We start from the raw sequence: 16968 nt of genomic DNA on the forward strand, positions 1-16968 counted from the left end.
GCCGCTTCGAGATATAACGTATATCTCCCCAATATCCCCCTTCCTCCCCGCCCCTTTAAACATCCTACTACCATGGCATCGGCTACTGTTAGCACCGCACGCTTGAGCGGAATAAAAAATAATAAAAAACAGAGAGGGAGAGAGAGAAAGAGAGAGAAAGAAACAATTAACTTGGACAAAAAAGTCCTTTGCATACAGTTTTACGCTGACCGCGAAATTAAATATTACACATCGTGATGTATCGATGACTTCTGTTCTTCGATAATTTCTCTTTAATTTTCTCATTCTATATATGCACGTATGCATATCATAACGTGAACGTCAAATTACACATAATATTCCAAATGAAAAAAATTTTTTTCTCTTTGTTAAATATTTGACAGCGACGCAATAATACAGATGAAAAATAAAGTAAAGCACACATGTGTGTTATGTATAAGCGTATCAACAACCCGCTGTCGAAATATACAAACGCGTATCACATTTTGCGAACGGAAATTAATTTTTCTCTTTAAACGCGTGTAAAATACACAAAAAATCAACAGTAAAAGGACAGCGAAATTTAAATGTGTCATTTAAATTTAAATGTATTATTCAAATTTAAATATGTCATTTAAATTTAAATGTATAATTGAGATGTAACACGTCGAAATAATCGCACGGGCGGATAACGCGGACTGTAACGACAGGGGTGGGATGGAGGAGGGGGGATGTTAAATGACAATGACAGAATGCATAATCGTATCGCGTATTGTAACGTGAAAACGCATTCGGGATTTTCCACTTTTCGGGAGGTCCCCGCGCGGCGACGCCAATGGACCGCCGGTCGGCCGGTGCCGAAGCCGAAGCATCCCCCTTGCACTCCCTATACAGAAAGGCTCTCTACCCGCCATACCACGCTGTGGCGTGCTGTGCCGTGCCGTGCCGCGTTGCGGTACGGTTTGCCGTGCCATCTTCAGCCGCGTAGCGTGGCTAGTTGTTTCTTTTCTTTATTCCTTTGTCGGAAAGTCGGCGGCGAGTCTCGTTTTTAAGAGGCGGCAGAGAGAAGGTCGGCGAAGAGAGAGAGAAAGAGAGAGAGGAGAGGGGGAAAGGGAGGTTCGGCGACCTGGGCGAGGGGAAGACAGAGGCAAAAGGGAAACGGCGGCCGGCTTAGCGGGGGGTTGCGAGGGGATCGGAGGGAGCGAGATGACGGTTCCGTTGTAAGGTTCGGGGGCTGGGAGAGGAGGGACGGGGGGAAGGAGAGCCCCGCGCTCTCGCTCTCCGTTCGGCAAGTAAGGGGAATAAAACGCGCGGCTCAAAAAACGCGAGTACAGACTAGCCTCGAAATAACGCCGGCAGCGAGCATTCACATACACGCATTCTCTCTTTCTCTCTCTCTCCCTCTCTCTCTCTCTCCCTCTTCCTCTTTCCACCTGCGTTTCCGTGTGCGCGTGAATTCACGCGCGAGTCGTCTATTAATAATAAACTATTTCCAGATGCGTTTCTCGTGCCACCGGTAAGAGTCTCGCTCTCTTTTCCCCCCTCTCTTGTTCGTTGAACTTGGTGATTTTGTTGGCGATCGTCTATCGCGAACGAGATCGATTATAATTGAAATTGTCGGAGCATCTCGTGTCAATCAACTCGGCCGCTACGAATGATACAATTTTTGCTCATTTATACATCAGAGACCGAGGTGGACAATATTATAGCATAATTTTATTGGCCTATCGTGAATTGAGAAGATAGCAGCTGGACATGAAAGCATCCGACATCGGAGCCGCTAATTAGACGCTCGAGAATAAAGCGTGTCACGCGTACCGAAACGTCATTATCAGGCGGCTAACTGTCAAGCGTCGCGCGCAATTGCGTCGATTAGACGGTAACGGCGTCAAAAGGGCGAGGTAAATATTTATCGCGAGGGGAAACAACGGAGGCTCTCTCCTCTCTTTCTCGCTCGCCAAGGGAAGCAGATAGGGCCCGCGAGGTGCACGGAGGCCCCCGACGCGCAGGACAGGATACAGAGAAGGCTATAATACGGTTTTGCCGCTAGCGAGCGAGCGCAGCGAGAGTGAACGACTCGTCGGTCCAGCGACCGGCCGACCAGCAGTGCTGGTGGACTCTCTCGACGTGACTTGCCGGACGATACCGGCGGGAAAGAGCGAGAGAGAAAGAGAGAGAGAGAAAGAAAGAGAAAGATCAGTCCGGAGCGGAGGAACGAACGTACGGCGGAGCCTTGGTCGTGTTACGGTGCGGTGGAAGGGGGGAGGAAGCGGTCGGCGCGTTTGATCTCACACATACACGCACACCACACAGCCGCGGGCGCCGACAAAGCGCTCGTCTACTCTCCTACAACGGCGAGCTGTCCCGTGGGTGAGCGAGCGAGAGGCGGCATCCGTGTGTGTTGACCGGCAAGGGAAGAGAGAAAGGCCGAACGAGCGAGAGCAAACACTCGTGGGAGCGAGAAAAGGATGCAGAGCGGAAAAAAGAGAGAAAGAGAGAGAGAGGTGTGATAGAAGAATCATGCGAAGGTATAAGAAAGGTGAAGAGATCGGGAAACTTAAAGCGTGGGAGAGAGAAAGAGAAAGAGAGAGAGCCTCGAGCTGTTACCCCGACGAAGGAAGGGAGACACCAAGAGATCCGTTCCACGATTCATCGTGCTATTGCGTTCGCTCTAGCATGGCGTTCCGCGCCACTCCCTCGTAGCGATGGTACACACACATACACGTGCGCGCGCGTGTACGCCATCGGGTTTGCTATTAATAAATAATGTTCTCTGTAGTCCACATTACAACTAAAATTCCTTCCACCTTGTCGTCTTAGAGGGACGTATTCTCGATTTCGAGCACGACCGCTCGTTGAACTCCGCCTCTCCTTCTGTGTCCCCGTCCGGCTCGACGGACACGCGGTCTGTCTGTCACATCGGGGAGACGCATTAATGTTCACGACCTTCTCTCTCCATGTATGCGTGCATGCGTTTCGTGGGATCACTGCGGAGGAGAAACGCGTCAATTATTTCACATCGAGAAAAAGTTGCACCCCGGAGAAAAAGAAAATGAAAGATAAAGAGGGGAAGAAAGAGAGAGAGAGAGATACAAACTCCCGGGACCAGATGATTGTCCGCGACTTGAGAATTTTCTTCTTTTAATGTGATTCTCTCTCTCTCTCTCATCAATTTATAATTAAATATTAATTCATTTCTGATTATATAAATAATAATTGTACATTGAACAGTAGTGTGTTTGGTAATGGGCTGGTATATTTTTTTCATCTCTTCATATCTCTAATTTTTTAAAAAACATAAAAGAAAGGAAAATTATACTATAATTTTTAGGAAGAGATGCAAATAATGTAATTCTAAAATTTCATTTTAAAAAAATTTCATTCTTATAATTAATCTTATAATTAATCTAATAATTATTACGAGTACACGAAATATCGTCGATGTTAGCGCGATATCGATTAACATTCTTCATAACTTTACGCATTTAATTTATGTTACACGCAAACAACCGAATTACACGAAATCCCCATCACGATCGATGAGTTGATGATAGCCGCTCGAATAACATAATGTGACACATAAATGATAAGCGGGCCTTTGAAGTGTCCCCGGTTTCTGTGCCCAATAAACCCGACAGAAGCAGCCGCCACGCATTATAAATTACAGCGTTCATTAGGAAGGCAATAGTTGCGTACACGGTAATAAGAGGCTGAGAGCCAGTATTAAAGCGAAGAGAGAGAGAGAGAGAGAACATCGAATTAACCGAGCAAATAATTCAAAGCCGGCTTCTTCGAACTCGAGAGTAATCAGGATCGACGATAGAGTGTGCGATAGCCTAACGGAAAAATTCCGCGAGAAACAGTTTCTTTTCGCGATATCGAGACATGATACTTGAGCGACCACACTCTTCGCGAGGGGAGTGTTTTCGTTCATTCAAGACCTTGTATTCGTTTTACTCCGAACGCGATACACGGTACCATGATTGATTGGACGGCTGCCCAGTCGAAGAAGAAAAATAAAATGCGAAAAAGAAAGAGAGAGAGAGAGAGAAAAAAAAAGAATATCTTCACATTTAAAAATTACTCCAAATGATTATAATAATAACGCGATATTAAATAGATATTTTAATATAAATGTAGAATGTAAAGAGTGAAACAAATCACTCTTGATTTATATCATTTTAGGCTTGTTGACACATGACTAAAGAAATAATTAATAAATAATATAGATTTATATAAATAAATAATATAGATTTCTGTGAATAAACAAAAGTATCTCTTACAAGAGGTTGATATTTCTCGAAAAATAATATTTTTTATGCGACTTATTTTTATAAAAGATCAAATGATAATTAAAATTTTTAGTAATCAATTTTAGAAGATTAAGATTTTTAGAAATTTTTCGTGAATGTATACTACCGATATACAAATTTTTTGTGAATTCTACCGATATATAAATATATTATACATAATATATATATATATAATATATAAGTATATTTCATGTGTTTATAAAAAATATCTCCTATTCGCAAAGTTAAATACGAACGCAACTAGAGGTTCTCTGTCAAAGAGAGTGCCGTTTGACCGGTTCTAATATTACGATTCGTTCCGATGGTTCCATCTAGCTGTTGGAATTGTTACTTGGCCTTTATCCGATTCTTCAAATATGCCGACAAGCATGCCGACATCAGCCGGCACATACTTGTGAATAAAGTGCGACATTTATATCATGAGATCTCTATGCCGTAAAAAATTAACTGTTGGAAAAAAACGCGTGACGCTTTAGAAAGATTTAGATTTTTCGCCACAATGATATACGCTTAAATTATTTCAAACTCATTTTGGAGCAATAGAATAAAATATTATTTCTGGATGCTTATTTCATATATCTTTTTTAGAAAGTAAATAAATTAAAAAATAAATTGTAAAAGAGAGAGTTTAAAATCTTTTTAATAAAATTAATCTGAATTTTTAATCGGAATTAAATTTGAGATAAATTTTCTCTTATCAATTGCTTTTCATACTCAGAAATGTAACTGAGATTGTATTACATTCAATCTTTATATTTCAAAAATTTATTTTTCCCCAAAAAAAAAAAGAAATTCATATAATATAATACAATCAAATATATATTGTATAATATATAATTATATGTAAAATATGTTTCTTCTTTCTCTTGTGTAATCTCTGTTCGTACATACAAGAAAAATAATAAAAATAATTGGAAAAATTTAGAATTTTTGCATTGTTCCTTCAGAAAAATTTAATTTTGAAGGAATAATTAAATATATAATAATACACATAAATTTATATATTATATAAGCAATTTTTTCTCATTATTTTAAATTTCACTTCCTTTGGGAAAAAAGTAAAGATGATTTTTCTTATTATTTCTCATTTATTTCTATCATTTTTCCTATACATATGGACAGATATGATACAAAAAAAAGAAAACAAATTTTACATATAATTATATTACATATATATTTTTTTCTAAGCCATTAATTTCTGATTATTCTTCAAAATCTAAATCGTAAAAAAATGCCTCTTATAAAATAATGTTGAAATAAGTATATACATGTATGTATGTATGTTTCATTGGAATTTTATATAAAATAAGTATTTGTGTGTGCAATTTCTTGAATAGCGAGAGCAAATATTTTCTTTGAGTGTTACGTGTTAATTTATTTAAATATATTTTATATATGCACATCGATTTCCAATTAATTGATTTAAAACTTGCGATCCCATAAGATCATCGCAATTGAAATAAATTTATCTATCTGCATCTTTGTATAAATCGATTATATACTGATCGAGAACTAACTATTAGAAAAAAATATATTCTGGAAGAAAAGCGCGGCGTATATTCAGCATGCGACATTCATTGACCTTTCATACGTTAAATGTACGACGTACAGCGGTGTGATAAACCGTGACATAAATTACAATAATTCCGCGATGGCCGCCGGTTCGCGCGTCCTATAATTCGATGCTTAATGATAGTGGCAGCCAGCGATTCCCGTAACTTTACGATACCTGTTCGATTAAAATTTCGAACCGGTATTATGAACGACGAATCTCGCTGAGAAAAGGCCTAATCGTGGCCGATGAACACGAGTTGTTTTTTTCCTTTATTAAATATTATTCGAATGTATATCGTTATATATATTTACCGATATATCATTGGTTGATCGATCTGAATTATTGGCCATTTCATAGTCGATTGTAGTCAATTGAATTCAATTCGATGCCAGATTCCCGGACTTTGCGTATGTGTGCCAATTTTGCTATATAAGGAAATGATGTTGAGGCGTTCCATCATTCGTAAAGTGCGGTTTTCCTCGTCGATCGCAGCTTTCCGTCTATTCCTCTTCATTCTCTTCAACGTTAGTAACTGTAAGTAATGGAATGATTTAATACGGAGTTGCGTAATCAATATGCGGATTTAAAAAAAAATTAATTGAGTTGATAGTGTGATGATTAAAAATATTGTATGAATTGAATCGTGCCGAAATATAAAATTTAAAAATATACGAATCAAATCGCTTGTTGAAATATAAAATTTATAGAGTTCTCTCGAGTACCGTATAATCTTGTAATTGTTCATAATTTGTCAATTATATTTGAAACGTCATATTTTTATCAAAATTCTTATGTAAAATGAACGTAGTTTACATAATAGTGTCTCATGCAAAATAATTTTACTTTGGATCAATTGTATCTTACGTAAATTTAACGCAACTCATGATTTCGTATAATTATTTCAATATTCGCAAGTTGTATCATTCGTTTCTAGTCCTGTGAATCAGCAACTTTACAATATTTTAAAAAAGAATGTTATAAGTAAGAGCAAAGATGGATGAAAAAAAAAATAAATTTCAGTCTTTAATAAAAAACATTTGAAATATATCGTATGTAAATTCGCATTAATCGTATTCATGTTACATTTTTTTTTTTGTTTACTTAACAATAGAGGATGAAGGTACTGTTGATCGTGGTCGTATTACTCATAGCCGTCGAAGCTCATCAGGGATGGCCTTTTCATGGCCCTGGTGTCGGATATGGAAGAGGAAATAAACCTGGCCGAGGTCCTTGGGCATATCCACAGCAACAGAATCCAAATAACTTATTTGATTCCAATGTCGAATGGGTGTGCCAAAATCCGAAAACAAATGATATAGTAATGTCATATATGAGAATATAAATTTCATATTTTTCAGTTAAATTAAAATTTTTGTATCTATTCAAAAGCTTCAAATAATGCGATTATTTATTATAGACATGTTATATAAATAATATTTATACTTAACATAATATAGAGAGACATATATTATTACACAAATAACATTTTTAACTACTACTATACACATTTATTATTTATATTTTTTAACATTTAAAAAAAATTTATTTCAAATTGTAAATAAAGAAAAATTTGGAAAGCGAAATAATATTAATTAGAGATGTGCATACATACCTGGCTTCTAAAATAATATTCAAAATTGACTTTTGAAGTCATAATATTTTAAAATTAAAATTTGATAAAAAAATAAAACTGATAGAGAACACTATGTACATACATACAAATATATATTCAAAAAAAAATGTGAAAATATTAGTTTAAAAAGCGTATTTTTGTAGATGATTATCGCCACCGACAATACACGACAAGACTATCCTGGTAGAGGACCATGGCAATGGCAGAATCCACCGGGTCATCAAGGGCAGAATCCACCGGGTCATCAAGGGCAGAATCCACCGGGTCATCACCAGCAAGGAAATCAATGGACACAACCGATTATCATTCAACAAGAACCTACAAACACTCATAATAATAATAATAACCAATTACCACCGCTATTCCCGCAAACATCAGAAACTCCTAACAATAATAATAATAATAATAATAATGATGATCAATCACAAACTACGCCGCATTATCACGGCGGAGAAGGAATGATAGATATTAGAGTCGCACCATAATGTAAAAAAATATTTTTTTACATCATGTACGAAAATATCTTCTTACATCATGCATAATAAAAATATAACATAGAATAATAAATATATAAAGATTTTGACGTGAGATTTATATTACTTGAGAAGAAATACTACTTTTATAATTAATAACAAATAAAAATAAAAATGTGCGTCAATGTATATATATTTAATGATTTATATTTGGACCCATATTTATTATATCACAATTAACATCAATTAAGCAAATAATAATAATCCATTCGTCCAATCAATAGCTATGATGTATTACTGGAATCAATAGCTATAATTTATTACTGGACACGTCATCTATATTATAAACATCTTGTACAATTGCATCGGAGATAGAGAGATAGAGATTCTATAGATAATATCACAAAATAATCACCAAAGATAATTCATAAAAACACATCATCTTTCAAATAAAATATTTGTGGAATGTGAAATACAATTCATTTATATAATCGAACATAAATTATATTATGTAATTATCGAGAAAATCTTCAGAATATGATATCAGATGTTATCATGCTTCGTCAGTGTTTCTCTTTTTTAATTTCAATGAGATGATTTACATAAAATGCACTTGAACCTTTCTAAAATTTGAGGATCTCTGTACGCTATTAAGCCTGCACGATTGGAAAAATTCGTGCCAATAGGTAAATAATTTACACTGAGATTTTCTGAATTTGGATTTATGATAAACTCTTTAAACTCGATGATGCCTCCGCCTACCGATAATAGGAGCGCTTGAGGTCCGCACGTATCCCATTTATAAGTGGAACCTTTTGACAAAATATAAGCGGCCGCTTGTCCAAGAGCAACACTCAATATCTTGTATCCCGCTCCAGCCACTTCTACCAGTCTGAATCCGTTGTTTAACAGCTTTGATTTTACATCTGCATCTTCAAAACGACTGAGTAAAATGATTTTATCAGCGTTGCACGTGTTATTTATGGAAGACTTGCTGATGCCACTTCCCAGAAAACCCCAGTAACATTTCCCTATCCATCTGTTCAATTAATACAGTATAATAAAATGGAGAACACATTATTTGCATATAAATATATAAATATATTTCTTGTAATATTAAAAATATAAATATTTTTTCTGTTCATTATAAATAGGAAAACAGAATATTTTTAAACAAATATACTTTGAGAATAAATATAAGTAAAAAAGAAAAAAATTTATATTTTCAATTTATTAATCGTTTTATTTTACTTACTGCGAATCGACATTGGTGTAAAAAGGTTGGTTAACTACACCCAAAACTGGTACTCCTGTACTTTTCTTATACGCTCCAATTAATACAGTGACACAACGTAATCCACTTAAATGTAAACCAGTTTGCTCGTCCACGACCTCCGTTGCACTTATGTAATCCGCTGTTGAATCTACAAAAGTTCCATGAATTGCTCCACAAGCATGTATTATCAAACTATAAAACAAACAGAAATTCTTACAAGCGTTGCGTCTCAGTTTACAGGCCAATTATGTCGATTGTTAGTAACAAGAGAGAGAGTTTTACCATAATATTGTCCAACATTTGTATTTATTTCAGTCTTGCCCTGAATTAATTTAAATTTACTAAATATCAACTGAATATGTCGTAATCTGAGATTATATTGTTTCTCTGTCGCAAGTCTGTATACTTACCAATTGGATCTATCCAAATACCAAGATCATCAACATTGATGTCAAAATCAGTGGGAATCTCTAACATGATTGGCACATCAGAAAGCTTAATATCTTTATGGACTTCTGTAGCAAGCAGTTCTGCTGCCACAGCATCGTTGCCCATAACTTTAGTCAGTAGTCGTGTTGTGTCTTTGCTGCATGAACAGACTTCAACAATAATAGATTCTCCTAAGGTATTACTGAAGACATTAGTTTCTTCGCCTTGTACCAGCTTAGCCAGCTCTGGAAACTATTTATAGTGCAATAAGAGAGTTTGAAGTATGACAATAGATAAATCAACATTTTTTTCATTAGTATTATAAAAATTTATTTATATATTGTCTCTTTTTCTGTGTCTCTTTTACCTCAATTTCTATGTCGTGTCTAATAGTTTCTTGAATGAGGACATCGGCTAAAGTTTTGAAATCTTGGAAGAAACGAGGATTCTTTTCTTCCAAAGATTTTTCTTGTACCAACAACTGAAATAGAGCTTCCTTCTGTCGGCAGGTTCTGGCAATGTTTGCTGCCTTCTCCGAGGCTTGCAGGAGAACTTTTAATAATCTGCTACCACTCCTCATTTTTTCTATATATAAAAAATGTATATAATAAAAATTAAGTTGATAGAGAAGAAAATTAAGATTATTTTTATTAATTATTATTATTATTAAAAACATGCGTGTCAAAAGAAAAAAAGATTATGAAGATACATTACATTGCAGATGCAAGAATCCTTATGAGCTCTATTGGATAAAAATTAAAAGTATTGATTTTCTATAAATATATTGTATATAAAACATCTTTGTACATTAAACAATACCGATAATCACTTTAAAATAGCATTCTTATCTCTTGAAATATTAATAATTTAACTTAACTCATAAAGAAACGATTCAAATTGCAGGAGAAATATCAAGAGCAATATGTATACAAATTAAATGACAAAAACAGAATAACTATTTTGTAAATATTGGGAAATTTAAAAACTACAGGTAAAAAATAAATATTTTTACACGTACGGATAAAACTAATAAGATGATGAAAAGATGATGTTGCAAATATTTATATATCACTTACCTAATTTAATATATAAACAGACGTTTCGAGGAAAAGAGAGAGAGAGAGAGAGAGAGAAATAATTTACAAGCGATACACACCACACCGCGATCAGTTCTCTCTAACGTATGTGGTAGATGTACGTATACGTCAAACAAAATATGTCATCATACTTGCGCAGTGACAGGAATACACCTTCCCCCTCGTCCGGGCCGTTATTTATTAAAACTCGCGGCTCATTTGAATATTAAACGCCAATTTATAATGCAAGTTTGCGCTGGCACGAGTATAAATAGCTGTTCATCTTATGTATATTTCATTTTAAAATGCAAAAAACATATCTCGTGCGCAAGTAACGTACCGGTAAAACAAACAAGCTCGTATATTAAAAAATATTCGTTGTGTTTAAAGAATGTCGGATATGATTAAATATGAACCTCGAAACCAAGTTTTTCGCTTCGAAATTTTAGACAGGATTTCAAAATGTGAAAGATTGCAAAATCGCGAAATGAAGTAACTCGATTTTATTTTCACCGGAAAACGATCGAAAAAAACAGAGCGAAGAAAAGGACTTGTCTCTCTGCCAAAAATTTTAAATATTTTACTCCGGTATACAAATCTCCTCGAGATTGGTAAAGATACTGAAGTTGCTCGAAAAAGAATCGAACATCGATTCGTTGGTCGATATTGATCGATATACAGAATCTAAAGCCCGTGTCAGTTGACGTATCGAAGATTAATAAAATTTAATCGGAACGAGAGAGGAATTAAACTTTCCTTCTTCCATCTAATCAATTTAATCCTTGATCTCGATCCCCGATGTATAACCTGACGCGAGTCTTATGTCGATATTATACGATTGCGTTCGGGAAGTCGTCGCTGAAAGTGTCGCTCCATCCGTCACTTAGGCACCGATTGCACCAACGTTATTTCAGCTTTAAGCGAGACTTAAATATATATGTATCTTTATCTTTCTTTCGAAATAAATACAGATATATATTTAAGTTTCGTTTAAAGCTAAAATAACGTTGGTGCAATCGGGCCTTACGAAAGGTCGAACAAGGACGGAGCACGTGGGCAGCGCCGAAAGCTCGCTTCTCGAACGCACCCGACTCGGCGTACATACGTGGGATATCTCGCGCCAGAGAGCTCGCGCGAATGCGCGCCACGAAATCCGCAATACGCGTGTACGCGCAGCGCGCGTCTACGCCGCGAGCAGCCGCGAGGGGCGCCGCGATAAACGTGGAACGAGGGTCGGCCATGTGACCGGCGGCCGGCCAATCAGCTGTTTAGCTTTGTCGTGCCGCCAAGCTCATTTCCAGTCCGTGTGCACGCGGAAGCTGCGGGTACCGACTGGCCGCCAGGATAGAGCGCGATTATTCCGGGCCCGTGCGAATTACGGTCGGCCGTTCGCGTTAAGAGGAAACGTCGAATCGCCGCCGTTGACAGCCGGGATCGGTTGCGCGACGCCACGCGAATCGCAAACCGTCGCAAATGCTTTTATATGCGGGGTCGCCATTTTGGTGATACGGCGAGCCGACGTGCCGAGCGGAGCGTAGGCCCTATGATCTTTTTATTTCCCTTTCCTGCACGGCCCATCCGCGGAATCGTCCTCAGCCGATCGACGGCCCAATAACGCCGGATCATGACACAGCAAAATAAAACGATGAACTTCTTAATACACGACGCTAACGGTAAGTGGATCCGCGATGCGCGCCAACCCGTTGCACGCTCGCCGATACCGCGCGCGTCCGATCCTCGTCGATCGCGTTGCATCCCTCTCGTCTTCGAAGCGAGATCCGACAGACCTCGTTCCGTCCCGAGTCCCGAGACGCGCGCTCCTCGTCCCCGGCCCCGTCCTCGAGCCGCATTCCGATGCTCGGCGACCGGCCGCGAATTTACGCGCACATTTTCCTCCCCGATCGGGTTCGTCGAGCTCGTCGAGGTTCCTACGAGTTTTCGGCTTTCCTCGTTCCAGCGAAATTTACACAATCGCATACCTTGCCTCTCCTCGACCCTTGACTATCCTACGGTGTCGATTATCCTCGCCTGCGCTTTCGACAGCGGGAGTAAATTTTATCGTCCCCGAGAGATGGGCGATTTTTACGTTCTGTCGCAATTATCTTTCTCGCTCGTCTTTCGCGTGCGTGTTTCCGATTATCGTGTATCGTTTGATAAAGTATGATACTGACGAGATAATACGAGAGGCTCTCTTCTTTTTTTGCTCTTTTAAAATTTATTACACTTTGATACATTGCTTGCTCATGACTCTCTTCAGGAATATTGATATACAAGTTTCATTGTGTTCACTGTGTATAATATGTTACAAAGCTTGATTGTCTTATTTTTGCACTTAAAATAGAAATCTCGAACTTGTACAATATATCGTTTAGTTGGATAAGAAAAGTGTGGAATGCTCGTAGAAATATATTTGATAGCTTCCCAGTAAATAAGAACTGAGTACTTTGTATTTAAATGAGCATATTTCCATCTGCTTGCTCTCAGGTATAATCGCACAATTCACTGACAATTTCTAAACCAATAACTTCTAGATAGTATTGAGATTTCTATACAAGATTTTGTAATTTTATATAAACAATACAATGATGTGTATATATAAGTTACATCTTATATATACATTACAAGTTACGATCTTTAGATTGAAAGAGAAAACTTGTATAACAAATATACCAGAAATTATAAAGTGAAATTAATTTACATTTTTGATATTTTGCTTAGGGAAAAGATTTTTTTTAAATATTTTGCCTACAGACAAAAGAATTTAGAAAAAAATTCAATTATAGATAAGTCAAATTTGTTGCAGGACACCCACAAGTGATAAAAGTAGTGCAAAGTACACCTAATAAAACACTAGGTAGTATTGTTAGCACGACAAATGCAGGTGGCCTTAAGGTGTTTAAAACTCCTAATCAAGAATCACAGGTATTTGTCTCAATTTTACAACTAATTTATTGATTTAATGTGCAGAGGTTATATATTGTAATACATTTTCAAAAGGAAGTGCTCCATTAAATAATACATAGTGTCTATTTAAAAGTATATGTATATATTCTTTTTTATTTCTATTCTCTCTTAAAAGAATATTTGCAATTAATTTCACAACCATTACACATATGTACATATATATTTCACAACTACTATACACATATATTGTAACTAGGTATTGACATCAAATGCACAAGTTCTTAGGACTATCAGTTTGCAAAGTCCATCTACACCAGGTCAAAGTAAGTACTATTTACTTAAAAAAATGTAGACTTTATTATACTAACTTGAATGTAACAATAGTGTACAATAATTTTCTTACAGGATTAGTTACAATACCTTTGCAAAATACTAAAATGGCAACATCAAAAGCAGGGGAACCTATGATGACCAAGACTATACAGTTGACCTCTGCACAGATGGTAGAAACAATTTTCTAGTGTTTTAACAAAAATAATTGAATTTTACATTAAACAATTTAAATATATAAATGCTTTGTTTAGAGTGACATAAAACAGGCTCTTGTGTCCCAACAACAACAGCAGCAACAACAGCAACAGCAATCTAATACTTCGCAACTCGTTAAGGATGCCACTGGAAAAACCTTTATCAGCCCAATTCTGGATCACAGTGGGTCTAGGAAAAGGCAGGATGTTGAAAGTGGCGATTTTGTGCCTGAGTAATATAACGTTTTTTTTATCGCGTACACTTTAATTACATAGAATGAGCTTCGTTTCTCCTCCCCCATTCCCCCGCTCCCAATTTCGCGATATACTCTGTCCAGTCCAGTCGCACCGAGCTTTGTGTCTCAATTTATATTGTCTCTATGTATCGTAGCAAACGGAGAAAAACGGAAAAAGTTGGCAAAGGATTAAGACATTTCTCAATGAAAGTATGTGAGAAAGTAAAGAAAAAAGGTACCACTTCTTATAATGAAGTAGCGGATGAATTGGTCGGCGAATTCACTAATCCTGCTCACATGAATTCTCTGACAGATCAGGTATTTATCTCATACTATTTTCATATTTTATAGAAAAATAATTTATATATTAAATTGTCAGTATTAAATTTAATATGTTATACTTTTTTTAGCAATATGATCAGAAAAATATCAGAAGACGTGTATACGACGCTTTGAATGTATTAATGGCAATGAATATCATTTCCAAAGAGAAAAAGGAGATTAGGTGGCTTGGCCTGCCAACCAATTCATTACAGGAATGTGTAGCGTTAGAAAAGGATAAGAAGAAAAAGATTGAGAGAATTAAGGCTAAAACGCAGCAGTTACATCAACTTATTCTCTCTCACATTTCTTTTAAGAATTTAGTTGAACGTAATCGTTTGCATGAGAGTCTTCGCGGGCCGCCGAAACCTAATTCTGCCATACAGCTGCCATTCCTCATTGTGAATACCAGTAAAAAGACTGTCATAGACTGCAGCATTTCAAATGACAAGTATGTCGCAATATAATAAAATAGTATAACAGTAATTGGTAAATATATATAAAATAAAGAGGAAGAGTTACTAATTTCTCTTAATTCTTTTTCCAGAACTGAGTACCTGTTTAATTTTAATGATAAGTTTGAAATTCATGATGATATTGAAGTTTTAAAGCAAATGGGTCTAGCTTTTGGTAAAATATATTATTGATTTTATTTTTTATAGTATGAATATTTGTACACATATAATACATTATTTTATCTCTTGCTAATATGTATTATATATATATATATATAAAATATTCATGTAAAATATTGTTTCAGGATTAGAGAAAAGGGAATGCAATGAGGAAAATTTACAGAAAGCAAAATTAATGGTTCCAAAATCACTCGAGAAATATGTAGAACGTATGTTACCTGTATATATATATATATATATATATATATATTGTATACAGATTTAAATCTCAATTCGTATTCTCGTCTGAAACTAATGATTGCATTGCAGAGTTGGCATCAGGGGATCTAGAAAAGTTTATTCCAGTAAGTATTCCTGGTCCAAGTACGTCGATGGAAGATTTAGACATCAAATTGGAAGGTTCTCGACCACCATCGTCTTCACATACTTCATTGTCAGAAGATCCCTTATCACCACCATCTCAGTACTATTCGGAAGAGGAGGATGATGACGAAGAAAGCGATCAGGACGATCAAGCTGATAGTGACCTGGAAGTTAACTAGCACCCCGAATAACTTTTCAATGGCTAGACTCAGGGTTAGTGGTATATATTCACTATATTCATATAAATTTATATTATATATTATGTTTAATTTTAATAATTGTTTCTTTATATAGCAATCATTATTTCATTATCATTAATCATTATATATAGTGCATAAATAAATTTAAAAATGTGCTAAAACATAAATATGAAATATAACATCAAGATGAAATCGAAACAATTTTACTTTCAAATTTTAGGATACTCGCCACTATCTTCAGCAATGTCAACGTTAATAATATCGCCGCTGTTGCCAACATCGTTTTCACCCCGATCACCAATTTTTAACACACATCGAACAAGGATAAAGGGATTAATTGTCGCGAGTGAAAAGTAAATCAGTTGAAGTAAATGAGAATGGTTAAAAGGAATATATGTTGATTGGGGCCAAGGAGAGAACGTAGCAATTAATTGGGCTGAGTGAATTGGCAAATCTATAAGTGGCTCTTTTTTCGTATCAAATAATAAAATAGTTCGATGCACGCGCATGGAGTGATCGGAACAGATGCAGAATGACTGAAATAATGGGGTGCTATATTTTAACTGTGCATCGTCATACAAGTTTATATGACTCTAGCATCTATGTATTATAAAATATAATCTTACAGTATCAATATTATTATGTGTACAAGACATATTGACCAGTACTCATTTTCTTATGGCACGTTTATAATAACACTTGTCTGTGGTACGCAGTAAAATGACGTATGATAGATGCAGGCACACATCTGACTCGAATTAAAAATATAAATAAATTGTAATAATGTTATAATATGAAGTTTGTAGTTTGTGGTTAGTCTTTCGAGAAGAAAGGATATGTAATAACACACTATGTAAGAGTTTGCAGTAGTTTTATACAGCAAACTTAAAAATGAAACATTTTTCATATCTCTATTATATATATATATATATATATATATATATATATATATATATATATATATATATATATATATACATATGAATATGATAAATTTGATGGCTGCATTCAGCAGAGAAAAATAATTTTATGACTATAACTTTATACC

The 16968-nt window shown here is 35.8% G+C and overlaps 4 protein-coding genes across 9 annotated transcripts in view; 2 read left to right on the plus strand and 2 right to left on the minus strand.

Moving 5' to 3' along the window:
* The window catches only part of LOC105252853 (protein naked cuticle homolog 2), an 18732-nt gene extending 12399 nt beyond the window's left edge, over positions 1-6333 (minus strand). The window contains exons 1-2 of one of the 2 annotated variants that reach the window (XM_025411668.1): positions 6159-6333; positions 2787-2966 (exon numbers count right to left, since the gene is read on the minus strand). The gene's annotated coding sequence lies outside the window, so the exon portion shown is untranslated. The remainder of the gene's footprint in view (positions 1-2786; positions 2967-6158) is intronic. The other variant, XM_025411669.1, reaches the window with a different exon arrangement.
* On the plus strand, positions 6221-8106 carry LOC105257316 (myb-like protein Z). Its single transcript, XM_011267874.3, has 3 exons — positions 6221-6381; positions 6959-7165; positions 7624-8106. The coding sequence occupies exons 2-3, from the start codon at positions 6962-6964 to the stop codon at positions 7963-7965; spliced, it is 546 nt and encodes a 181-aa protein (XP_011266176.2). The 5' UTR covers positions 6221-6381; positions 6959-6961; the 3' UTR covers positions 7966-8106.
* A 62-nt stretch (positions 8107-8168) lies between these two features.
* On the minus strand, positions 8169-11688 carry LOC105257301 (inositol polyphosphate 1-phosphatase). 3 transcript variants are annotated; one of them, XM_011267845.3, is made up of 6 exons: positions 10735-10880; positions 10373-10400; positions 10026-10243; positions 9640-9910; positions 9209-9377; positions 8169-8992 (listed from the first exon to the last, which is right to left on the minus strand). In XM_011267845.3, the coding sequence occupies exons 3-6, from the start codon at positions 10236-10238 to the stop codon at positions 8539-8541; spliced, it is 1107 nt and encodes a 368-aa protein (XP_011266147.1). In that variant the 5' UTR covers positions 10239-10243; positions 10373-10400; positions 10735-10880; the 3' UTR covers positions 8169-8538. The 3 variants fall into 3 exon arrangements, with proteins under 3 accessions (XP_011266147.1, XP_011266164.1, XP_011266156.1); XM_011267862.3 differs by lacking the exons at positions 10373-10400; positions 10735-10880 and adding an exon at positions 10887-11688; XM_011267854.3 differs by lacking the exon at positions 10373-10400.
* Positions 11689-11978: 290 nt separating this feature from the next.
* On the plus strand, positions 11979-16827 carry LOC105257293 (transcription factor Dp-1). 3 transcript variants are annotated; one of them, XM_025411670.1, is made up of 11 exons: positions 11979-12407; positions 13538-13656; positions 13895-13961; positions 14044-14141; positions 14223-14398; positions 14557-14719; positions 14812-15173; positions 15270-15352; positions 15483-15566; positions 15667-15933; positions 16141-16827. In XM_025411670.1, exons 1-10 carry the CDS (start codon positions 12359-12361, stop codon positions 15897-15899), a joined length of 1434 nt encoding a protein of 477 aa, XP_025267455.1. In that variant the 5' UTR covers positions 11979-12358; the 3' UTR covers positions 15900-15933; positions 16141-16827. The 3 variants fall into 3 exon arrangements, with proteins under 3 accessions (XP_025267455.1, XP_025267457.1, XP_025267456.1); XM_025411672.1 differs by lacking the exon at positions 11979-12407 and adding an exon at positions 12731-12892; XM_025411671.1 differs by lacking the exon at positions 11979-12407 and adding an exon at positions 13143-13218.
* The last annotated feature ends 141 nt before the right edge of the window (positions 16828-16968 follow it).

Source organism: Camponotus floridanus, unplaced genomic scaffold, assembly GCF_003227725.1.
Source record: "Camponotus floridanus strain SB8 unplaced genomic scaffold, Cflo_v7.5 scaffold42, whole genome shotgun sequence".
Lineage (NCBI taxonomy): Eukaryota > Metazoa > Arthropoda > Insecta > Hymenoptera > Formicidae > Camponotus > Camponotus floridanus.

Bases quoted from the DNA above. Each gene is read 5' to 3' on its own strand.
- LOC105257316 (XM_011267874.3), top strand. From the start codon at position 6,962: ATGAAGGTACTGTTGATCGTGGTCGTATTACTCATAGCCGTCGAAGCT. The intron at 7,166-7,623 runs GTAATGTCATAT...GTATTTTTGTAG, and splicing joins ATCCGAAAACAAATGATATA to ATGATTATCGCCACCGACAA.
- LOC105257293 (XM_025411670.1), top strand. From the start codon at position 12,359: ATGACACAGCAAAATAAAACGATGAACTTCTTAATACACGACGCTAAC. The intron at 13,962-14,043 runs GTAAGTACTATT...ATTTTCTTACAG, and splicing joins TCCATCTACACCAGGTCAAA to GATTAGTTACAATACCTTTG. The intron at 14,142-14,222 runs GTAGAAACAATT...TGCTTTGTTTAG, and splicing joins AGTTGACCTCTGCACAGATG to AGTGACATAAAACAGGCTCT.
- LOC105257301 (XM_011267862.3), bottom strand. From the start codon at position 10,238: ATGAGGAGTGGTAGCAGATTATTAAAAGTTCTCCTGCAAGCCTCGGAG. The intron at 9,378-9,639 runs GTAAGTATACAG...GAACTTTTGTAG, and splicing joins TATTTGGATAGATCCAATTG to ATTCAACAGCGGATTACATA. The intron at 8,993-9,208 runs GTAAGTAAAATA...TTAATTGAACAG, and splicing joins TACACCAATGTCGATTCGCA to ATGGATAGGGAAATGTTACT.